The sequence below is a fragment of the Mustela putorius genome, unplaced genomic scaffold (genome assembly GCF_011764305.1).
Source record: "Mustela putorius furo isolate JIRA1106 unplaced genomic scaffold, ASM1176430v1.1 tig00000083_pilon_pilon_pilon, whole genome shotgun sequence".
NCBI lineage: Eukaryota > Metazoa > Chordata > Mammalia > Carnivora > Mustelidae > Mustela > Mustela putorius.
The window spans coordinates 23851266-23876788 of NW_025421273.1; the positions used below are offsets into that span (position 1 = coordinate 23851266).

Here is a 25523-nt window from a genome sequence, read left to right on the forward strand (position 1 = left end):
AGCCACCTGCCCTTCCGTCCTTCTACCCATCCACCTGTCCATCCAGCATGGCCGGGTCCCTACCCCAGTGGATCAGGTAATCTGATGGACACTCCCTTACCCCTCACACACTGAACTACACTGCAGGACAAACGTGTTTCGCACAGACAGTGGAATCACCGTAATTGGGACCGGGGATGTCTAATTTAATAATCCTGTCATGATAGCCCCCTCCCCCCACAGCACCCACAAAGCCAACGACTTTCTATTGTCCTAAGAGAGTTCATAGAGCCCCTTCTTCCTGGGGCTATGTTGAGAATCCTAGCATGTACGCAGGCTCTCTCCTGAATCTTTTGTCCAGGACAGGACCAGGCTGCTGTGGGATCAGAGGGACAAGGGAAGTGGCAGTAGGGACAGCTACTGTTGGGTGCTGGAATCACCAGGGGTGTTCAACATGATCTGAATCTTGTCTAGTATCTGAGACACATGGTATTGCCTGGGTTTTATCTTGTGTAATCCATCTTCCTTAGATGATGCCAACTCTAGCATTTCCCACTTGGATGTTAACTGGGGACTCAATGGGACTCTCTCTCTCCCCATGTCACTTCCTCCAGAAATGGGCAGAGCTGATGTGCTGACGTACAGCCTGCAAGACACACTGTCTAATGAAAAAGCTCAACAAGCAGCAGGTAGATGATAATCACTTATGGAGGTAGAGAAAATGCTCTTTCCCAAAATTCTCCTAAGGAGAATCCTGCCTGGGTCTGAAAAAATATGTATTTAATAAGGCCAATGTGGTCTTTAATGCTAGGCATGAAATAAGGAGAGGCATTTGTCTTGCTCTTAAGAGTGAGATGGAAGATGAGAATAAAGGAGAAAATGAGGGAAAAGATGATCTACAAAAACAGAAAGAGGCTTCCGGGGCCAGCCATGCAATGTGGGAATATTCAGTAATGAGAACAGTGAACATGTGCCTAGCATTCGCTGCATACTAGCTGGATGTTGTTATTATTCCCATTTCACAGATGAGCAACTGAGGCACAGAACAGTTACGTAACTTGCCCAAAGTCAGGCAGCTTGTGAGTGTTGGAGCTGGACTTCAAGCCCGAACAATTTGGCTCCAGAGATCTTTACTGCTTCTGGTAACTTCCAGAATGCTCTGCGTGACTGGTTTTGGATGTCGAAAGAGGAGGTGAGTTTCCGGCCGAGGATGATGTAGGGGCATGCAAAGGGCAGGAGCCTGGAGGCGTAAGTCCCCCAGATTTGCGGAAAACTTCAGAATGGAAATGCGAGGTTGAGGCGACCCCATGAACGTGTCACGAAGGCTCAGGGATGTGGCTTATATTGAATAATGATGATGGTGATGATAATACGGATGCCTCCGCTTTTCCAAGGTTCGCCTAACACCACTTTGATTTTAGAACCCTTTCCCCCTAACCTAGAGAAATCCGAAGACTTTCATTTTTACATAAAAAGGCGAAAAGGGAAAACAACGTTCTTGGCTGGTTTGGCGGCCAGCGGTCCGGAAGCAGCGCGCACCTCGGGCCGCGAGAGGGGCGCCCCCCAGCGCCTTCCCTGGGAGTCACGCCCAGCATCTCGGCGCCCGGCGCTGTGTCCGTGAGCGTCTGGACTTGTCTCCAGCTACTGTGCGCATCCGTTCGCAAGATGTGTCCTGTCGTATCAGGAAAGCCTAAGACAGGTGACTTTGGGGGTCTGGGAACGCTCCAGAGTGTTCATTTAAATGAATGGTAATTGCTTCTTTGCTTTTCGCCATTTTGATTTAGGGAATGTTTCACAGGAACGCCCTGCTTTCAGACAGCTGGAACAGTCACCAGGCTCCTGTCATATGCTAGGCACTTTCTATTTAATATCATCACACCCACACACCATCCCTATGGGTAGGGACAATGGTGACTCCATTTTCCAGAAAAGGAAACTGAGACTGACAGTGACCCTCCCACCCCTACCCCAGGTCTCCCAGCTAGTTGGGAGGCGGAACCCGGAAAGTCACCCCGGCCTGTGTGCCTCCAAACATGGGGGCCCCATCTTGCCCCTGGTCCCAACGTGTGGACCCTGCCAGGTAGCTAGACCCTCCCAGGGGCAGCGGGCTGCATACCTAACAGCAGAGCCTGTTGAGTCTGCATCCTCTCCAGCTCCCCCTGGAGCTTCTGCTGGGCCTTTTCTTCCAAGGCCTGGAGCTCCAGTCGGTGTGCCTGGTGCTGGATCTGGAGGCTGTGGCTGGATTCCTTCTTCAAGCGCTCCTCTGTGGCCTGTGGATGAAAGTGGGATAAAGCGGGCACGGAGTGGGGACCTGTCTCCTTTGCCAAGTTCTTCCTATGCACCAGGGTGCACTGAGAACTCACCACTCCTCAGTGGAGGGTTTATTGGGCTACTGAGAATGACCCGAGATGTTGGTGATGGCTTGGCCACAGCAGCCATTTTATACCATGTGAACCTAACTCCAAACCGTAGCTGATTAGGCCAGAGTGGACGCCTGTTCCAAGTTGAGCCAGTTATTGGGAATTTGGGGTTAGGAGGCCAGGGAGAGAGAGCACAAGTAACAGACAGAGAGACACGGACTAGTTGGCTCCAGATTTAACACACTCAGGAGGGGGGTGACCATCTTACACCTGTCCCAGGACCAGGGAGGTGGAAAGAGTTGTCTGTGAAGAGGAGGGCAGGAATGACAGAAGGAGGGGTCTTTATAGTCTTTCCAGTCTCTGGTCTAGTCTGGTCCCCAGAACTGGCTGTGTCTCTGCCCTCTGGTTCACTTGTTATTCTTCTTTTACTTCATTTATGATTATTTCATTCAGTCAGTCATCCTTTTATGTGACATTTATTTATTGAAAGTCTCTCATATATCAAACACCCAAAGCTGTTTCTATGAGTAGCTTTGTAAACTTTAATAGCAATCTCTCCACTCCTAAGCTAGCTCAAGTTGGTTTCTGGGAGTCAAAATAATAATGGTCCCCAAGATATCCACGTGGGGATCTCTGGAACTTGTGAATATATTACTTTCCTTGGTAAACGGAGTTTTACAGGTGTGAATAAGTTAAGGATCCTGAAATGAGAGCTTATCCCAAATTATCTGGGCAGGCTTAATGTCGTCACAGAGGTCCTTATAGGAAGGAAGCAAGACAGCCAGACAGAGGAGAGGTGCTGATGGAAGGAGGAAGCAGTGGTGGAGGGGAGGAGGAGCAGGGAGGGTGCTGGGGAGAGAGAGGGGAAGAGAGGGGTATTTGAAGATGTTACATGCTACACTGCTGACTTGGATGATGCAGGAAGGGGCCAGGAGCCAAGGGAACACAGGCAGCCTCCAGAAGCCAGAAAAGGCAAGAAAACAGATCCATCCCTTGAGCTTTTAGAAGGAACACAGTCCTGCCAACACCTTGACACCTTGAATTTAGGACCTCTGACCTCCAGAGTGTCAGATAATAAATCTGTGATGTGGTCAGCCACCAAGTTTGTGGTATTTGTGATAGTAGCAATAGGAAACTAATACAGTTTCAGGGGGCTTTTGCAACAGAGAGTTCCAATTAAGACACAGCTTATCTTGGGCCACCTGGCTGGCTCAGTGGGCTAAGTGTCTGACTCTTGATTTCTGCTAAGGTCATGATCTCGGGAGATCAAGCTGGGAGTCAGGTTCTGTGCTCAGTGTGAGGGTTCTGCTTAGGATTCTCTCACTCCCTCTCTCTCTCTGGACCTTCCCCTGTCCCACACCTCCCACCCCATGTGCATGCACACACACTCTCTCAATAAAATAGAATAAATAAATAATACAAATAAATAAAAAATTTTAAAAAGACATAGCCCATCTTTTAAAAGAGAAAGTCGAGGCTGGGAGAGATGAACTACTTTTCCCAAGGTCATGCGGGAAAGATGCAGGAAGCATCGTCTCCCTCCTTTGTGCCAGCCAGCTGTCGGGAAGTGAGCTGACTGAAGACAGGGAAAGGTGGGACAGGACAGTCACCCCTGGGCAGCAGGGTCCTGAGCTCAGGCCCTCCACACTCCCCGTGCAGCCTTTGGAAACAATGGGAAATGGGGTTTCACCAAAGATGGGAGGCTCCAGTTCAGAGCACCGAACCCGCCACCCCCAGAGCCCCAGGGAGCTAACTGAGCACAGTGGCACCTTTGGCTCTGCTGCTCCCTGAAATTGGGAATCCGTTTTACTCCTCCTCTGGGAAACTGTCATACGGTGCTGGGTTTATTTCATAAGACAGAAGAGTCTCCTCCTTTTCAGACTCTCCAGTATTTCTTCCTCTTGTACTTGCTACCAGTCTCAGAGAAGCAGTTGGTGACATTTTTATCCCAAGGGAAATGGGAATGAAAAGGCCCAGGCTAAAGTTTTACAGCAGATGGGGCCAAACTCCCTCACTCCATGATCCAGCCTCTCTGTCCCCCAGGAACAGCGCAGTGTTTAGATCAGCACTGCCTGCTTTTTTGCTCAGCAGCCTTCCATGGTGAGAACTATGCAAAGTTGAACACTCAGAGTTTACATCAAACCACTCTCCCCTGGTGAATGACTCCAGTAAACCTATGGGAGGTTTACTCTGCTTGTGTTGTGGTTGTTTTAAAACCTCCTAAAAGGCCCATGTTCACCCTATCTTCAAAGGTAATGACACCAGTCACAATGCAGGTGTTTGTGTGGGGGCAGGAAGGGGCGGGGGGTGGAGGGAGGACCAGTGGGTTCCCAACACCAACAAGCAATGCTGAACACCCACGGAGGACAGTGTCCTATGAGTCAACTCAGTCCTGACACTCTCTGCCTGGAGAGAGAGAGCATCCCACAGGGTGAGAGCTCAGTCCCATCAGACCGCCCTGAGTCTTAGATGCCAGCCGGAAGACGAGGTCATTACCTGTGCTCCTGACCAGCGGGCTATAAATCAGTGGTCCCACGACCCCTCAATTAATTTGTTAGACTGGCTCATAGAACTCAGGAAACCTGTTTATTTACTAGGTTATCGATTTGTGACAAAGGATAGTAAAGGATATGAATCAATAGCCAGATGAAGAGATATGTAGGAAGAGATCACAGGATCTTTTTTTCCCCATGAAATTGGGGCATGTCTCCTTGTGGTATGTGGCGGTGTTGGCCCACCTGTAAGCTCTCTGAGCCCCCTCTCTGCTTTAGGGTTTCTGAGAGGCTTTGTTACATAGACATGATTAATTAAATCATTGGTCACTGGTGACTGAGTCCATCTCCTGCCTTTTCCCTCTCCCCAGAGGTCAGGGGTGGGACTGAAAGTTCCAACCCTCAACCCTAAGGTGGGTTCCCCTGGCAATCAGCCCTCTCATCCTCAGTGGGGTCCCCAAGCTATCTCATTAACATAACAGAAGACAGTTTGGTTGCTCTCCTTGCTTAGGAATTTCCAAGAGTTTTAGGAGCAGTGTGTTAGAAATGAGACTAATACCAAATAAGATTTCTTTTTAGAAATCATAGTAACACACTCTCCATCCCCATCCTGGGTAAAGTCTCCTTTCCCTGTGCTTCCCAACTGTCCCCTGGCTCTGACCCACTGAACTACAGCAGCCTGTGGTTGCCTTTCCCCCTGGAGGTGCGGTCCAAAAAGCCAAGAGTGTATTAATCATCTTGATGCCTGCAGAGCACAGCGTGGCAGTAGGTGGTGGAAGCTGTTCTATAAATAATTCAGGGTCAACAAGTGAGCAGTAACAGCCAATCTTTAAAAATGGAGCTCTGCTATGGACTGGATGTTTCTGCCCAACCCCCCTCCCACGCCCCTAAGTCATAGGTTGAAAACTGATCCCCCATGGGATGGCATCAGAAGTGGGGCTTTTGGGGGTTAATGAGGTAAGGACAGTGAAGCCCTCACGAATCAGTGCTCTTATAAAGGAGATTCATAAAAGCTCCCCTACCCTTTCTCCCTTGTGAGGTTATAGTCGGTCGGGTGGCTGTCTATGAACTATGGAGTGAACTCTCAACAGACACCAGACCAGCTGGTGCTTTGGTCTTGTACTTGTAGCCTCCAGAATGAACAGCGGGGAATTAATTTTTATGTTTCCAAGCAGCTCAGTCCGTGGTGTTCTGTTACAGCAACCTGAATGGACAAAGACAAGCTCTTACTCAGCCTCGTATGGTTCTAAGTACTTTACATGTGTTATCTCTTTGGTGCTCTCAACAGTCTTAGTAGTTATTATTTTATAAATGAGGAACTTGAGACACAAAGAAACTGGGAGATTGCCTGAGCCCACACCTTACAAGTGGCAGACCCAAGATTTGAACCCATGCATCCCACTCCTCCTCACGATCCCGTACAAGGAATGACTATATATCGGGTATTTTAAATTAGAATTGGAACTTTGGTGTCACTTTGGAATCATCGGACTTGAGCCAGCAACAAGGACTCCGTGAATCTGTAGGGTCTTCAGGGGCTAGAACTGAGATGTGCAAGGTATGGGGGGGTATGGGCAGAGCTGAGGCGGCCAGAACTCACAGGTTCCTTCCTTCCATCCAGGGGAGCCCTGGACCACCACTCCCACTAGTGAGCGACAATCCCCAGCTTCCCCTGGGAGCTAAGTCTACAGCCTGGATGGGTAAAGCTTAGGAGAACACAAAGGCCAGCATTGCCCACCACCTCGCAACCTGGCATCTCATCAACTGGAGCTGTTGTAAATTGCAAGTCAAATTGGAAAAAGATTTAAAAGAATAAAAGAAGAGAACTCACATTTTTTTTTAACACCTATTAGAAACCAAACAGTCCACATGCATTATTTCATTTCTTTTTTCTTTTTTTTAAAGGCTTATTGTATATTTTTATCAGGACAATGCATGCATATAGTATAAATGGCTAAATAGTATTAAAAGAAAGGAAAGCCCTCCTTTTTCCTCTCTCTGCACTCTATTCTCTGGAGGAAGCCTCTGACAACTCTTCCAATTGTTTCTTTAGGTATTTGCCACAATTAACAGGCTAGAATCTCCATTCTGCTCTGTCTTGGTTATTTTCGAGACTAGGAATTGTCTTCGCATTTGGATAGATGAGGATTTTAGGTCTCATACAGTCTCCCCCTTCCATTCCTCACATATCATTATTTATTTTTTTAATATAGTAGAATATATTCAACACTTTTGTTATTATGAGTACATACAGTTCACTCCCAAGTAAAACTATTATGATTAATGCCTACCTGCACAACTTATTGTTTTTCCTTGCATTGATAACTTGCTGCATTTTTAAAAAATTTGCTTAGCTTTCTTTAAATATTTGGCTAAATCTTCCTACAACATCTAAAAGCTTTGTAAAACATTTGTGTGTGTGTTAGAGATTTTCAATGCAACTTTCTACATGGGCAAACGGATCAGAAAATCCGGTAGTTTTATTTTCCCCTAGAGTTGCTCTTCTGAGACCTCAGTCCTCTTGCTCCAGCTGGGACTGAGCTGTTGTCTTGGCCAGGGCCAGTGGCATAGCTGGGCTCCTTCCTTTTCCTTCTTCTCCTACCCTGAATTACTCTATCCTAGATCCCTTTTATTCTGGAATCCTTGGCTTGCTCCCTCCTTTGGGTGGGGCATTCTTCAAGGAATTTCCTAAGGAAAAGCAGTGGAAGACATAGTAGCCTGGGTCCAACAGGCGACAGAAACCACACAGTAATTTAAGTAGGAGCTTAATATAAAAAATTACTGTGCTATCACAGGTGAGTAACTCTAGAGATACAAAGAGAACTCCAGGGTGTCCTGAGGCTGGGAGAATGTACCAAAGATAAGGACAACTTAGAAGGGGGGAATCCTTCCCCAGTTTGGGATCCAGACCTTGTCGGAGAAGGTATGGTGGTAGCTCACTGGTGGAGAAGATCACTAGCTATCCAGGCCACTGTTGGTTCAGTTACTGGTCGAGCAGGAACAACCCTCCATAGTACAGAGGAGCCACAGGTGGGTGATTTTCGGAGAGAATAGGGGTGCCCATGCAGGTGTGAGGGCCAGAGCAGATGATGGTATTTGTCTCAGGAGGCTCACAGAAAACAAATCTCTGGGCTACAGGAAACAGTGGCCAGTCGGGGTGGGCGGGGGGGATTACAGGGAGAGTCAGAGTAAGCTGTGCCGGTGTGAGGACTGCCTTCCTTCCAGGACAGCAGTCACTCGGCCCAGGCCAGGTCTGTGAGGTCACTGTAAGCTTACTGGGGCAGAGGAGCACCAGATGTCCTCACACAGCCATGTCGCTCTTCAATGAGCAAGTGAAGCCAGAGACAAAGCACCCAGTGCTCCATGCAATCCGTGCCCTCTATAATACCCACCACCTGGTACCCCAACCTCCCACCCCCCACCCCGTCAAAACCCTCAGATTGTTTTTCAGAGTCCATAGTCTCTCATTACAGTTATTAATATTTGTAATGGAATTTCTCAGAATTATGCATTGGCTTCTAATATACTGTTTTGCTGCCTGTGAGATGTCCCATGACATTCTGATTCAAATAATTTGTGTCTAGAATCACTTTTCCTCACTGGGAGCTTTTGGAATTTCTTCTGTTTCCCTGGTGTCCTGAAATTTCAAGATGAGCCTTGGTAGAGGTCTTTCTCCTGTGGTTCTAAGGATTTCATTATTTCTTTGAAAATACTTTCCCTTTCTAAAGTTGGAAAGAACTCAAATATATGGAGGCTAAAGAGCATCCTACTAAAGAATAAATGGGTCAACCATGAAAATAAAAAAGAATTGAAAAAATTCATGGAAACAAATGAAAATGAAAACACAACTCCTCAAAATCAGTGGGACACAGCAAAAGGCAGTCCTGAGAGGAAAGTATATAGGAATACAAGCCTTTCTCAAGAAACAAGAAAGGTCTCAAGTATACAACTTAATCCTACACCTAAAGGAGCTGGAGAAAGAACAGCAAAGAAAGCCTAAACCCAACAGGAGAAATCATAAAGAGCATAAATCAATGAAATAGAAACCAAAAGAACAGTAGAAAAGAGAAAGGATCCAAATAAATAAAATCATGAATGAAAGAGGAGAGATCACAATCAGCACCTAAGAAATACAAACAATTATAAGAACATATTATGGGCAACTATAGGACAGCAAATTTGACAATCTGGAAGAAATGCATTCCTAAAAATGTACAAACTACCAAAACTGAAGCAGGAAGAAATAGAAAACCTGAACAGACCCACAACCAGTAAGGAGATTAAAGCAGTCATCAAAACTCTCCCAACAAACAAGAGCCAAGGGCCAGACAGCTTCCAGGGGGAATTCTACCAAACATTTTAAGAAGAATTAATACCTATTCTCCTGAAATTGTTCCAAAAAACAGAAATGGAAGGGAAACTTTCAAACTCATTTTATGAGGCCAGCATTGCCTTGATCCCAAAACCAGACAAAAATCCCATCAAAAAGGAGAAAATTACAGAAAAATAGCCTTGATGAACACAGATGTGAAAATTCTCACCAAAATACTAGCCAATAGGATCCAACAGCACATAAAACGGATTATTCACCATGACCAAGTGGGTTTATTCCAGGGCTGCAAGGTTGGTTCAACATCCACAAATCAATCAATGTGATACAATACATTAATATAAGAAAGAACAAGAATCATATGATATTCTCAATAGATGCTGAAAAAGCATTTGACAAAGTACACCATCCTTTCTTGATCAAAATTCTTCACAGTGTAGGCATAGAGGGTGCATACCTCAATATCATCAAAGCCATCTATGAAAAACCCACAGCAAATATCATTCTCAATGGGGAAAAACTGAGATCTTTTCCTCTAAGGTCAGGAACATGGCAAGGATGTCCACTATCACCACTGCTATTCAACATAGTACTAGAAGTCCTAGCCTCAGCAATCAGACCACAAAAAGAAATAAAAGACATCTAAATCAGCAAAGAAGTCAAACTATCACTCTTTGCAGATGATATGATACTTTATGTGGAAAACCCAAAAGACTCCACTCCAAAACTGCTAGAACTCATACAGGAATTCAGTAAGTGTCAGGATATAAAATCAATGCACAGAAATCAGTTGCATTTCTTTATACCAACAGCAAGACAGAAGAAAGACAAATTAAGGAGTCGATCCCATTTATAATTGCACCTAAAACCATAAGATACCTAGGAATAAACCTAACCAAAGAGGCAAAGAATCTGTACTCAGAAAACTATAAAGTACTCATGAAAGAAACTGAGGAAGACACAAAGAAATGGAAAAACTTTCCATGCTCATGGATTGGAAGACCAAATATTGTGAAAATACATTTATTGCAATCCCTATCAAAATACCATCAATTTTTTTTCAAAGAAATGGAACAGATAATCCTAAAATTTATATGGGACCAGAAAAGACCCTGAATAGCCAGAGGAATATTGACAAAAAAAAGCCAAAGTTGGTGGCATCACAATTCCAGACTTCAAGCTCTGTTACAAAGCTGTAATCCTCAAGACAGTATGGTAGTGACACAAAAACAGCCACATAGATCAAAGGAACAGAGTAGAGAGCCCAGAAATAAACCCTCAACTCTATGGTCAACTAATCTTCAACAAAGGAGGAAAGAGTGTCCAGTGGAAAAAAGACAGTCTCTTCAACAAATGGTGTTGGGAATATTGGACGGCCACATGCAGAAAAATGAAACTGGACCATTTCCTTATACCACACACAAAAATAGACTCAAAACGGAATAAAGACCTCAGTATGAGACAAGAATCCATCAAAATCCTTGAGGAGAACACAAGCAGCAACCTCTTTGACCTCAGCTACAGCAACTTCTTCCTAGAAACATCACCAAAGGCAAGGGTAGCAAGGGCAAAAATGAACTTTTGGGACTTCATCAAGATCAGAAGCTTTTGCACAGCAAAGGAAACAGTACACAAAACCAAAAAAACAACTAACAGAATGGGAGAAGATATTCACAAATAACATATCAAATAAAGGGGTAGATTCCAAAATCTATGAAGAACTTCTCAAACTCAACACCTGAAGAACAAATAATCCAATCAAGAAATGGGCAGAGGACATGAATAGACATTCTACAAAGAAAACATCCAGAAGACACATGAAAAAGTCCTCAACATCACTTGGCATCAGGGAAATGCAAATCAAAACCACAATGAGATACCTCATACCAGTCAGAATGGCTAAAGTTAAGTCAGGAAATGATAGATGTTAAAGAGAATGTAGAGAAAGGGGAACCCTCCTACACTGTTGGTGGGAATGCAAGCTGGTGCAACCATTCTGGAAAACAGCATGGAGTTTCCTCAAAAACTTGAAAATAGAGCTACCCTAAGACCCAGCAATCACACTCCTGTGTATTTACACTAAAGATACAAATATAATGATCCAAAGGGGCACATGCACCCGAATGTTCTTAGCAGCAATGTCCACAATAGCCAAGCTATGGAAAGAACCTAGATGTCCATCAACAGATGAATGGATAAAGAAGATGTGGTATATATACACAACAGAATACTATGCAGCCATCAAAGGAAATGGAATCTTGCCATTTGTCATGACGTGAATGGAACTAGAGGGTATTATGCTGAGTGAAATAAGTCAATTAGAGAAAGACAATTATCATATGCTCTCCCTGATATGAGGAGTTTGAGAGGTAGAGTGGGGGGTTTGGGAGGTAAGGAAGGAAAAAATGAAACAAGATGGGATTGGGAGGGAGAGACTCTTAATCTCACAAAACAAACTGAGGGTTTCTGGGGGTGGGGCGGGGGTAAGGACAGGGTGGTTGGGTTATGGACAGGGTGGGGTGGGTATGAGCTATGGTGAGTGCTATGAAGTGTGTAAGTCTGATGATTCACAGTCCTGTATCCCTGGGGCAAAAAATACATTATATCTTAATAAAAACAATTAATAAAAATAAATTAAAAAAAAAACAAAAAAAATACTTTCCCCTCCTTTATCTCTTTCTGGAATCCCAAATGTTATATATGAGCCTCCTAGTTGTGTCTCTACACTTTGTGTTCCTTCTCTCCAACCACCCATTTCACTGTTGTGTGTGGGTGTTTTTTTTTCTTCTGGTTTCTGGAAGGTTTCTTCATTTTTTCCATTTCAACTCATTTCCTGACTTTTAGAAATCCTGTGATCATGTTTTTTATCTAAAGAACTCTTCCTTAACCTAATTGCCCCTCCTTTACAAATAGCATGTTGTTCTTTCACAGATGCAAACATCACCTTTTAATTTTGAGGAGATCAATACTCATCAAAGCTTTTTTTTCTTTCTGCTGACTGCATTAGCCATTTCTTCTGAGTCTGTTCCTTCTCCTCCCGGTTATTTTGGACTCTAAAGTCCATGTTAGAGGCTTCCCTAAAAAGTTCAGTAATTGCTGTGCTTTCTTATTAAAGATGGAACGCTGAGATGGAGTTACTTGGAAGAGGGTCCGTGGGGTGCTGGGCTCCTTTAGAGGGTGACCAGATGGCCAACCAGCAATTTTACTGGAAGTCCACAAATGTGAGACTCTAGGTCTTTTCTCTAGGATGGTTTAATTTCCCCAGAGAATATTCTCCAGTCTCCTACTTAGGGAGTATTTAAGTTCTAGATGCTTGACTTCTAGAGCTGAACAGGAGAATGCACTTCTGGGGACCACAGAGAGGTGGCAGTGGTCCAACAAATAGCTCAGTATACAGATTTTCACCTGAACCTATTCTCAGACCCAAGCTTCATCCCAGCCCCTGTGAATCATATTTCCTAATTCAGAGTCTCTCTGGCTCAGTTTATCCAGGGATTTCCCCCAACCCAATCTCTTGTCTTTAAATAAGGGAGAGCTAATTGCTTGCCTGTGCTGGCGGAGCTGGGAATGTGACATTCTATGTCAGTCATATTCCTCATCTCATTCTTGCCTCTGTGATAACTGCTACCTCCAATTCCTGAGCATTTCTGAGCTCTGCCATGGAATCAGCTTGATTCTCATCCTCTCTCTGCAGGTACTTTGGCTTGAGCTTCTCCGCTCTGTGAAGCCACAAGCTATTTCCTCATTTCTGTCCTGTTCTCATGTAGCAGGGCTCAAGGGCACAGATGCCTCCTGCTTTATCTGGAATAGGAGTATGCTTTGGCTTTGTGTTTCCTTATTGTTTCCTGGACTGTTTCCAATAAGAAAGCATTCAAAAGCATTTATTCTGTCACCTTAAAACCAGAAATCCATTTTTTCCACTTATTCATGGACATCTCAAAGAGGTGGATTTCAATACCCCCAGTGTATAGAAGGGGAAATTAAACTTGAAACTGTAATTCAGTGAGAGACTTTTCTAAGGAGCTATCCTGAACTAGGAAGAGATTCAGGGTCTGAACAGACACAGATGTTTCTCGGCCCCACGCAGGTTCAGGTGGCAGATCTGATGGTATAAGGAAGTCATTAGATAGAGCATAAAGATGCTATAACCAGGGAAGACAGTCTGTTGTGACAGTCGCAGTGGGAGCCCCAGCTCCTGAGGGAGCAGGAGCAAAGGCCTTCTGGGAAAGTAGAAGGTAGACGAAACCTGCTCCTCTTGGATTACACATCATGGTGCACTTGACCTGCTTGTTCCAACTTTCCAGCTTGCCCTCTCTGTTTTTGTCTCCCATGCGAGTCCGACCCCCCAGCATGCATCACGCACAACATTGCCCAAGTCATAAAGCTGTTCTTATGTTATCAAGGTCACATAGAAATAGGGATACGCAGTACAAGTAGCCAAACAGACCTAAGTGTGAATCCTCGCATGGCCACATCCTAGCTGTGTGACCCTGAGCAACTTACTGAATCCCTCTGAGCCTTTTTCCTCAACTGGAAGAAGGAAATGTGATAATAGTGACCCTGGAAGATTCACGTAGGGATTAGAGATCATGTACAAAATGCACCCCGTCTAGCACATGACAGATGGTTCCATGGCAAGGGCTCAGTAAGTAGTGGACTTCCTAATTCTCCCCCTTACCTTGAGTTCTTGATTTTTGGCCTTCTCAAGCGTGCGCAGGGCTCGCTGGTGGGAGGCCTCGAGCTGGGCTTTCACGGCCTGGTTCTGCTGAATGGTCTCCTGGAGCTCGTGCTGCAGCTTCTCCCTTTCGTGGTCGGAGAGTTGCTTGAGCTCCTGCAGGTCCTCCCTGTAGGTGCTGGCGCACTGCTCCAGAGCCTGCTGCATCTGGGAGACCTGCCCCCCCATGGCATCCTGCCCTCAGGCTGCGCCCTCTCCCTCCCCCTTCCCTTCCTGAGGGGCTTGAAAACAAGTAAGTGCCCTGGACATCTCCTCAACCCAGCTGAACCTCCTCTATCTGAGGGAACTCTGAAGGGGAGTGCTGTAACCTTGAAAAACCTGTGATGGCCAGTCTTCTGGAGGCTTCTCAGCTAGAGCCACGAATATCAGGTCAGAGGGGAAGAAGGCCAAGAAAGCCTTCCCTGATAACTCCCTTGAGTATTACACCCACTCCCCCATGACCAGACAGCTTCTCAATCCTTTTGACCTTGTTCTGTTTTTCCTTTTTCCTAAAATCGGATCATCCTCTAATATGCTATGTGCTTTATTTCTTTCTTATGTCTGGTATTTGGGGTCTGTTCCCACTTCCTCTGCTATAATACAAGTGCTGTAATGCAGGACTTTGCCTGGGTTTGTTCACTAATGTACCCCAAGTTTCTAGAAGGTTCCTAGCTCATAGGAGGTGCTCATGGGCCACAGGAGTTATTAAATAAATGAATGAATACAGAGAACCAAGAATCCCACTTTGTCCTGACCTGGAATGCCCTCCCAGCCCAGACATGAATCAGGTTCTGTATGTATTTCCAACATTGTCTGGAAGAAGGAGAAGGAGGCCGGGTTCCACCAGCAGGAGGGCATCTCCCCACCATGGCTGTCCTACCTGGGCCTGCAATCTAGCCTTCTGGCTTTGCCACTCCTCCTGTAGACGCTGGATTTCTGGTGCCTTCTCCTTCAGCAAAGAGTGCAGTGGAGGTTGCAGGTCACTTCCCTCCTTAAGGGGCACGTCAATCCTTTGAAGACAGAGAGGTGCAAATCACAAAAGATCCAGGGCTGGGAATGACATGACCACCTGGGACTGGGAGAAGGGAGTTCCCATGGCAGGGAGCGGGTTAAGAAGTATCTTCCTTGGATTTAAGAATGTAACCTGGCACACAGTTCTAAGTGTTACTGCACAATTAGGATTCAGCTGGAGCCCAAAGGTTTTAGTGGGTGCTTAATGACTGGCTGTTAAAGCGACTGAGAGGGGCACCTGGGTGGCTCAGTGGGTTAAGCCTCTGCCTTCAGCTCAGGTCATGATCCCAGGGTCCTGGGATCAAGCCCTGAATGTGGCTCTCTGCTCGGCGGGGAGCCTGCTTCCCTATTCTCTCTGCCTGCCTCTCTGCCTACTTGTGATCTCTGTCAAATAAACAAATAAAATGTTTAAAAACAAACAAACAAGCAAAAATGCTGAGAGCTTGGCATTGGTTATGGGGGCTTAGTTAGTCCTTGGGGCTCTGAAAAAGAGGCCTCTCTGAATTAAAAATAGAGCTTCCCTATGACCCTGCAATTGCACTACTGGGTATTTACTCCAGAGATACAGATGTAGTGAAAAGAAGGGCCATCTGTACCCCAATGTTTATAGCAGCAATAGCCACAGTCGCCAAACTGTGCAAAGAACCAAGATGCCCTTCAACAGACGAATGGATAAGGAAGATGTGGTCCATATACACTATGGAGTATTATGCCTCCAACAAAAAGGATGAATACCCAACTTTTGTATCAACATGGACAGGACTGGAAGAGATTATGCTGAGTGAAATAAGTCAAGCAGAGAGAGTCAATTATCATATGATTTCACTTATTTGTGGAGCATAACAAATAACATGGAGGACATGGGGAGATGGAGAGGAGAAGGGAGTTGGGGGAAATTGGAGGGGGAGATGAACCATGAGAGACTATGGACTCTGAAAAACGATCTGAGGGTTTTGAAGGGGTGGGGGGTGGGAGGTTGGGGGAACCAGGTGGTGGGTATTAGAGAGGGCACAGATTTCATGGAGCACTGGGTGTGGTGCATAAACAATGAATTCTGTTACACTGAAAAGAAATTAAATAATTAAAAAAAAGAGGCCTCTCTGGTCTAATTTCACAATACTTCCTGCAGATGAAAAAAATAGTGAAATAATAATACTTTACTTGAATACAGTACTTGACACTTTTCAAAGTAGGCTCATGTCTTTGACTGGCTGTCCCAGGGATACACTGCAGGGTAGCACACAGGTTTTTATGGATAGAGCATGAATGAGAAGATGCTGGCTTAAAGCTACAGTGGTTTCTTCTGTATTCTAGCACAGATGCTCATGGATCTTTTTGGAGGACACCTTCCCTTACCTAGAGCTGAACTTTTGAACCAGGTGAGAAATTCAAATATAACTGGTTGAGATGGGGATTTTAAGCATTTATCCTGTGTAGTGATGTAAAAGGATGCCACGCAGTAGGCATCTCTGCAGAGTTTGCTGGAATGTCAGTGGTGTTTTCTTCCTACGCTTAATTAAAAAAAAAAAAGATTTATTTATTTATTTGAGAGAGAGAGACAGAGACAGAGAGAGAGAGAGAGAGAGATTAAGAGCACGTGCTGTTGGAGGGGAGGGGCAAAGAGAGAAGGAGAGAGAGACTCAACCGGACTCCACGCTAAGCTCGGAGCTCAGTGCAGGGCTCAATATCACGACAGTGAGATCACATCCTGAGCCAAAACCAAGAGTCATACTGTGCCACCCAGGTGCCCCAGTGTGTGCTTAACTTTTTACAAAATCATCAAACGGTTTTCTGAGGTACTGCCCCATGCTATGCTCCAACCAGCAACGTATGAGAGTTTCAGTTACTCCACATTATAGTCAACATTTTGTGTCTTCAGTACTTTTAATTTTAGTCATTCCAGGGAGTGTGAAATGGTATCTTACTGTAATTTTAAGTTGCATTTCCCTGCTGACTCTGATGTGAAGTGCATATTCATGTCCTTATGTGCCATTCTTTATTTGCAAGTGTGCTCAAGCATTTTGTCCATTTAAAACTATATTTGTCTTTTCTATTATTGGCTTATAGCAATTCTTTATATACTCTGGCTGCAGACTGGATAGCTTTTTCCAGCCTGTGATTTGTTTATTCATTTTCTTAATAGTATTTTTTAATTAGCAGAAATTTTAATTTTGATGAGGATCAATTTGTCAACTTTTTTCTTGGATGATTATTGCTTTCATGTCCTAAAAAATCACCATGCACCCCCAAATTGCAAAGAGGTTTTCCTATGCTTTATTGTTTTACATTATATATTTAGAGTTAGTTATTGTACATGGGGTGAAGTTAGGGTTGAAGTTCATTTTTTTTCCATATGTTGATTCAGTTACACCACCATTTGATGAAAAAATCATCCTATATCCCTGGGGTTGTTGCCTTGGCACTTTTAACAAAAATGAATCCAACATCTTTTGTTGGGTCTATTTCTGGACACTCCATTATTTTTCATTGATCAGTTTGTTTATTTATATATTGATACCACATCGTCTGCATTATTCTAGCTTCATAATGTCTTGAAATTAGGTAGCCTGAGTCCTCCAACTTGACTCTTCAAGGTTCTTCTTTTCTTTTTCTATGTCCTTTGCTTTTCCACTTCAATATTGAAAACAGCTTATTTCTTTCTACAAATAAAGCTACTAGGATTGTATTTGGGATTGAACTGAATCTATAGTTCAATTTAGAGTAATGTCTTAACACCAGTGAGTATTTCAATCATATCATTCTGTCTGTAAATAAGACATTTTTTACTCTTCTCATTTGTAGCTCTTTTTCTTGCTTTATAGGACAGGCCAGGACAGTGTTAAATAGTGAGAGCAGAATGTTTGCCTTGTTCCCAATCTTAGGAGGAAAGTGTTCAACATTCACCAGTGGGTATATTTTTCTGTAATTTATCATGATTATCTTTTTCAGGTTAAAGAACTTCCCTGCTATTCATGGACTGCACACTTTTTATCATGAGAGGATGTTAAATTTTGTCAAATGTTTTTCTGCACCTACTGAGATGATTATTTACTCCCCCCCCTTTTTTTTTTAAGATTTTATTTATTTATTTGACAGAGAGAGATCACAAGTAGGCAGAGAGGCAGGCAGAGAGAGAGAGAGAAGGAAACAGGCTCCCTGCTGAGCAGAGAGCCCAATGTGGGACTCGATCTCAGGACCCTGAGATCATGACCTGAGCCGAAGGCAGCGGCTTAATCCACTGAGCCACCCAGGCGCCCCCCTTTATTTTTTAATGGACAAATTCACATGAATGCTATTCACATGTTAAGCCAACACATTCCTGGGGAAATCCTACTTGATGATGATGTACTATCCTTTGATTTGATTTCCAAATATTTTGTACAGAATTTTGCATTCATGAAGAATATCCATTTGTTATTTTCTTTTCTTTTAAATGTATTCATTAGGTTTTGGTACCAGTCATGCTGATCTCATAAAACAAATTAAGGGGGATCTATACTCTTTTTCTGAAAGAGCTTATGTCAGACTACTATTATTTCTTCTTTGAAATACTTGATAAGAGGCCGCTGGATGGCTTAGTAGGTTAAGTATCCAACTCCCAATTTCAGCTCAGGTCACGATCTTGAGGTCCTGGGATGGAGCCCCACATCAGGCTCTTCACCCAGCCAGGAGTCTGCTTGGGATTCTCTCTCTCCCTTTTCCCCTCCCCCTGCTTATGCTCTCTCTCTCTCAAATAAATAAATCTTTGAAAATAAAATAAAATAAAATAAATAAAGTTGTTGATAAAACTCACTAATGGCATCAACTGGGGCTGGAGTTGTCCTTTAGAGAATTTTTTAAATTAATTCAATTTTTTTCTCACCATAGCACATATCCTCCTCAATATTCATCACCCAGCCATGAGTTACTTATATTTTCCATTTCTTCTAGTGCCATTTTTATAAGTTGTATTTTTCAAGGAATTTGCTCTTTGGTGAAATCACTGATAAAAAGATTGTTCATAGATTTTCCTTATTTCCCTTTACTATCTATAGAATCTGTAGGGATGTCCCTCTTCCATTCCTCTTTCTTGTTTTCCCTAATCATTCTTAGTTTGAGTATATAATTTTCTAGAACTAATTTTTCGTTTTCTCAATTTCTTCTATTAGCCCATTTTCTGTTTCATGGAGTTCTGCTCTTATCTTTCTTTCCAATTTAATTTAATATCTTTATTTTTAATATCTTTATTTTACCTTCTTTATATCTTTATTTAAAATATCTTTATTTTGGGAGAAGGGGGTGGGATTATGGACATTGGGGAGGGTATGTGCTTTGGTGAGTGCTGTGAAGTGTGTAAACATGGTGATTCACAGACCTGTACCCCTGGGATAAAAATATATGTTTATAAAAAATAAAAAATTAAAAATTAAAAAAATATCTTTATTTTACCTTTATCTAATAAGATCTTTATTTTACCTTCCAATTTTACTTAATATCTTTCCTTCCAGATTTAACTTCCTTATCCTTTTCTAATTTAAGATAAAAACACAGAAATAATTGATGTTAGAGCTTTCTTTTTAAAGTAGGAGTATTTAAAGCTATGGTTTGCCTTCATTAGCTATCTCTCCCAAATTCTGACATGTCTTATTATCATGGAATTTGAAGTAGTTTCTCATTTCCACTGTGATTTTATTTTTTGGCTAATAGATTATTTAGGAGTATTCTGTATAAGTTCCAAATATCTGAGGATTTTCTCAATAGCTTATCATTCTGGATTTCTTACTTTAAAAAAAAAATTTATTAATTTACTTGAGAGAGAAAGCTAGCATGAGCAGGGAGCAGGGGCAGAGGGAGGGGCAGAAGCAGGTTCCCAGCTGAGCAGGGAACCTGACATGGGACTCTATCACAGGACACTAGGATCATGACCTGAGCTGAAGGCAGACGCTTAGCCAACTGAGCCACCCAGGAGCCCCTTATTCTGCATTTCTAATTTAATTCTTTTGTGGTAGACAGAGTATATTTCAGAGAATATTCCAATCCTTGAAACTTATCAAGATTTACTTGTGGCCCTACATTGGAGAAAGTACAATGTGCCTTGAAAGAAGATCTGTTCAGCATTGTTCAGACCATTATCTACAAATGTCAGCTAGATTTGGTTAGCTGATAATGTAACTCAAATCTTCTGTATCCTCACTGCTATTAGGCTAGTTGTCCAAATCCTCAGAGAAAGGTGTCACAATCTCCAACTGTGGCTGTGGATTTCTCCCTTTCATTCTCTCACTGTTGGCTTCATTATTTTTAAAGCTCTTGTCATGAGGTCAGACACATTTAGGATTGTGGTCTTCCAGATGAACTGACTCCTTTACCATTATAACATATCCCCTTTCATCCCTGGTAATATTCCTTGTTCTGAAGCCTCCTCTGACATGAATTCAGCCACATTAGCTTCCTTCTGCTTACTGTTTGCCTGGCATAGTTCATCCTTTTATCGTCAGAACTATCTGTGCCTGCATCAGTTTACAGGGCTGCCGTAACAAAACAGCATAGTATGTGTGGCTTAAAAAACCAGAAATGTATTTTCTCACAATTCCGGAAGCTAGATGTCTAAGATCAAGGTGTCAGATTTGCTTTTTTTCTGAGGCTTCTCTTATTCTGAGGCTTACAAATGGACACCTTCATGTTGTGTCCTTACACTGATGTTCCTCTGTCTCTGTTTTCTGCATGCTGGTCTCTTCTTATAAGGATATCAGTCTTGTTGGATTAAGGCTGCCTTAATAATCCCATTTTAACTTAATTACCTTTTTAAAGGCCCTACCTCTAAGTATATCACATTCTAAGCTCCTCAATGTATGAGTTTGGGGGAGGGGACACACTTTTGCTCATAATAGTGTCTTTATATTTAAATGTCTCTCTCCTGGACAACATATAGCAATGTCTTGCCTTTTTATCCTGACAATTTCTTCCTTTAAATGGTATATTTGGTTCTTGAATACTGTAATTATTGCAATGATTGGGCTTAAGTCTATGTCTTGTCATTTGCTTTCTATTTGCCTAATCCTTTTTCTTACTGTTGGCCTTCTCTTCCTCCTTTCTACCTTCTTACCTGGCAAATATTTTTCAGTCTTCCATTTTATTACTTTATTGAAATTTTTTTAGTTCTTCTTTGTATTAATGTTTAATGTTCCTCTATGGGTTGTAATTTGTATCCTTAATTTATGACAATCTATTAGAGTTAATAAGGTAACTCTTGATGTAAAATGTCTGTTACAATGATATAATTCCATTAATCCTATCCCTGTCCTAGCAGCCCAAATGTCTATCGATAGGTTAATGGGTAAAGAAAATGTGGTGTATGTATATATGATATGAAAGTGTGTGTGTGTGTGTGTGTGTGTGTGTGTGTGTGTGTGTATAAAATATCACTCAGCCATAAAAAAGAATGAGATCTTGCCATTTGTAACAACATGGAAAGATCTGAGGACATCTATGCTAAGTGAAATAAGACAGAGAAAGACAAATACCATATGATTTCATTTATATGTGGAATCTGAAAAACAAAGCAAACAGATTTTTTAAAAAGCAGAAACAGACCCATAAATATAGAGAACACACTGATGGTGCCAGAGGGTAGGGGGTTGGGAGATGGGTAAAACAGTTAAAAGGGAGTGGGAAGTACAGGGTTCCATTTATGGAATGAATAGGTCACAGGGTTGAAAGGTATGGTGCAGGGAATATAATAAGGAATAATGAGGAGGAGGAGGAGGAGGAAGAAGAGGAGGATAGAAAAAAAACCTAACCCTGTCCTTTGTGCTAATAGTCATATCTTGTCAATAAGATACATTATGAATCTCATAATAAAATGTTGTTAATATCATTATAATTATTTTTCTTCTTAAGTAGTTGGATGTGTTCTGTTTTAAAGTAATTAAAAGAAGGTAAAATAATACTCTTCTATATTGACCTATATGTTTACCATTTCTGATGCTCTTCATTTTCTCCTATAGATCCAAGTTTAAATCAGGTATAACCTCTTTTTAGCTTAAATAAATTCCACTAGCACTTATTATAGTGCAGGTTGGTTGGTGAAAAATTCTCTTAGCTTTTATGTACCTGAAAATGTTTTTATTTCACTCTTGTTTTTGAAGGATATTTTCACTTGATTTAGAGTTTGGAGTGGACAGGTTTTCTTGTTTTCGTTTTTATTTTTAATTTTTTTTCCGTGTTCCAAGATTCATTGTTTATGCACCACACCCAGTGCTCCATGCAATACATGCCCTCCTTAATACCCACCACCAGGCTCACCTAACCCCCCCCCTCCAAAATCCTCAGATTGTTTCTCAGAGTCCATAGTCTCTCATGGTTCATCTCCCCCTCCAATTCCCCCTAACTTCTCCTCTCCAACTTCCAATGTTCTCTGTGTTATTACTTATGTTCCACAAGTAAGTGAAATCATATGATAAATGGCTCTCTTTGCTTGACTTATTTCATTCAGCATAATCTCCTCCAGTCTCATCCATGCTGATACAAAAGTTGGGTATTCATCTTTTCTGATGAAGGTATAATACACCATTGTATATATGGACCACATCTTCTTTATCTATTCATCCACTGAAGGGCATCTTGGCTCTTTCCAGTTTGGTGACTGTGGCCATTGCTACTATGAACATCAGGATACATATGGCCCTTCTTTTCACTAAATCTGTATCTTTGAGGTAAATACCCAGAAATGCAATTGCAGAGTCATAGGGAAGCTCTATTTTTAATTTCTTAAGGAATCTCCACACTCTCTTCCAAAGTGGCTGCACCAACTTACATTCCCACCAAAAGTGTAAGAGGGTTCCCCTTTCTCCACATCCTCTCCAACACTCTTTGTTTACTGTCTTGTTAATTTTGGTCATTCTAACGGGCGTAAAGTGGTATCTCAATGTAGTTTTGATTTGAATCTCCCTGATGGCTAGTGATGATAAACATATTTTCATGTGTCTGTTAGCCATTTTATGTCTTCATTGGAGAAGTGTCTGTTCATGTCTTCTGCCCATTTTTTAACATGATTATCTGTTTTTTGAGTGTTGAGTTTGAGGAGTTCTTTATAGATCTTGGATATCAGCCCCTCTGTTTTTGATTTTGTTTGTTTGTTTTGCCTTTTAGGACTTTAATGATAATGTTCAGGTGTTTTTTGGAAAGCAGAAAGAGTATGAGGCTGGAAGGCCAAGAAGGAGTTAATTGTCACTAGCACACATGAAAATTCAAGTGTTCCCTGTATTTTTAATTTGTCTTTTAAGACTTTGGGGGTTATTTTTTCTTTTCAGCAACTTTTCTTGGATGTATCTAGAGATTTCTAGGATGTATCTATGACGTTGCCTTTGGATTTATATTGTTGGGAGTTCACTGAGCTTCCTGACTGTGAAAGTTGATGTTCCTCATCAAGTTGAGAGACTATTCAGCCATTATTTCTTCAAATATATTTTCCTGCTCCATTTTCTTTCTCTTCTTCCTTCTGGGCTCCAACTATATGCATGTTAGACCATTTGATTTTGTCCCACAGGTCACTGAGGATCTCTCCATTAATTTTTTTTCCCCCTTTATTCTCTGGATAAGATAGTTTCTGTTAATCTGTATTCAAGTTGGCTATTGCACACACCAGTGAGATTTTCACTTTGGAAACTGTACTTTACAGTTTCAGAATTTCCCTTTGTTTCAAGGTTTTCATGTCTCTGTTGAATTCCCTGTATGTCCACTGATTATAATGGTCTCTCCTTCATGTCCTTGAACATACCTCTTACAATTGTTCTAAAGTCCTTCTCTGCTAATTCTAACATCAAGGCCATTTTAGGGTTTTTTTCTATTGGCTGATATTCTTTCTTGATTACAGGTCACATTTTTATGCTTCTTTGCATTCTCATAATGTTTTTATTGTATGATGCATATTACAGATAATATAATTAATATAATACAATAAATATAATACTGAATAATAGGAAGTCTAGATTATGTCTTCCTTTCAAAAGTGTTGATTTTTTTTCTGCCAGGCAGCTAAACTACTGAAAGTCTTTTCTGATCCTTTGAGGTTTGAGCTTATCTTTCGTTAGAGCTGGTGCATTTCAATATTGTCTTCTGTTCTAGGGTATGGATGTGTTTCTTACCCATAAAGTATGACCTCCATGAGGTCTCCACTGAAAGCCTATATTGCCTTGGAAGATTTTTCTATCCCAGCTAAGCTGGGACTGCACCATCTCCCAGCACGGCCTGTCCTCTGGGATTTTTCATTTACTCAACACCACAGCAGCCACACACATCAAGCCCCATGGAACACCATCTTGTGTGTTCTCTCAAGCCCTTGTCCAGGGACTTACAGCAAATCCTCATAGTTTTCTGTCCTTCCTCCCCTGACATAGAACTACCTGTTCAGATACCCTACCTTACAGATTCCAGCCACTTTACCAGCTTTGAGCTCTGATGTCTGCCTTCCCAGCTCAGCTTGACTCCACCTCTTTTTCTGCAGCTGGCAACTTCCCCCAGGAAGAAAAACAGGGGCAATGGTGGGTGATCATGGGACTTGACCCATGCTTCCCTTCTCAAGAACACAGTCTTCTGCATATTGTGCATTCATATGTTTTGCCCAGTTTTATAGCTATTTACAGAAAGAGGAACTCAAGCCAGACTGGAAGCCCATGGCTGGAGGTCTAAGTTTCAGTTCTTATTACTGACAATTAAAGGGCCAAGTGATCTGGAAAGGTGGAAGACCTGTGTCTCTTCATTTTGCACAGAACAGCTGCCCTTAGTTGAGATGTAGCTGAAACTGTGATTCTGGCATCAGAGAAACTCATCCAATCCTACCATGTACTAACAGTGTAACCTTGGGTAATTTACTTGACCACCCTGTTCCTCTGTTTTCTCCATCTTTGAAGCGAGGTACTTCAATAGTAATATCTATGTATTGAAGATTAAATGGGTTAATCATTTTTATGTGCTTATCACACTTAAGCATTCAATAAATATTTGTTATTATTTTCATCACCATCATTACTCCCTGGAACACCACTAATGAGATTTCACTCTCTGACTCCATTCTAGTGCCTCAAAATTCCTCACCTCCTCCTAAAGAGCCAATTTCATCCTGCCACCCATCACTAAGTGAGCTGACTCTCCTAATGTCCCCCATTCCTCCTCATTAAAGCTGATCTTAACCTGCTCTTCTGAATTTGACCTTAAGCCCATGAAAAAACCACGTCCCTTTTCAGAGCCACCATGCCAAAAAATCCAGTGTCCTGACCAGCATTCCCCACGAAGCTAAATACTAAATATGCAATCTTGCCCCCAAGGAGCCACTGCATTTGTTCTGTTCTGCAACTTCTGATGTTAGAGCTCAGGGTGCCTAGTCCTTCCTTTCTAGTCCTTCCCTGTCACTGCTTAGCTTTTCTCTTCACACCAAAACCCTTGTGGGAGTGACTGCCAGAGCCCCTCCTTTTTTGCTTCTATAGTTGAGGACAACCCCTTACTGAAACAACCACCACAGGAGAAAAAGATAAGGCTGTTGTGATCACCACCTACTGTTGGTATGCTCAACATCCTCTCCCTGGGAAAGCTTTTCCTCTTTCCATGTGATTCTTTTTAGTCTACAGAGTTTAAGAGCAGCTGACTCTGCCCTCACCCTCAGA

At 42.4% G+C, this 25523-nt stretch overlaps 1 protein-coding gene across 2 annotated transcripts in view; it reads right to left on the reverse strand.

The window, feature by feature from the left end:
• Positions 1 to 25523, reverse strand: part of FAM184B (family with sequence similarity 184 member B) — a 183182-nt gene that overhangs the window by 12431 nt on the left and 145228 nt on the right. For both annotated transcript variants that reach the window (XM_045075998.1, XM_004773412.3), the window contains 3 exons: positions 14756 to 14885; positions 13840 to 14052; positions 2096 to 2249 (listed from right to left, as the gene is read on the reverse strand). In XM_045075998.1, coding sequence (XP_044931933.1) covers positions 2096 to 2249; positions 13840 to 14052; positions 14756 to 14885 — 497 coding nt within the window. The remainder of the gene's footprint in view (positions 1 to 2095; positions 2250 to 13839; positions 14053 to 14755; positions 14886 to 25523) is intronic.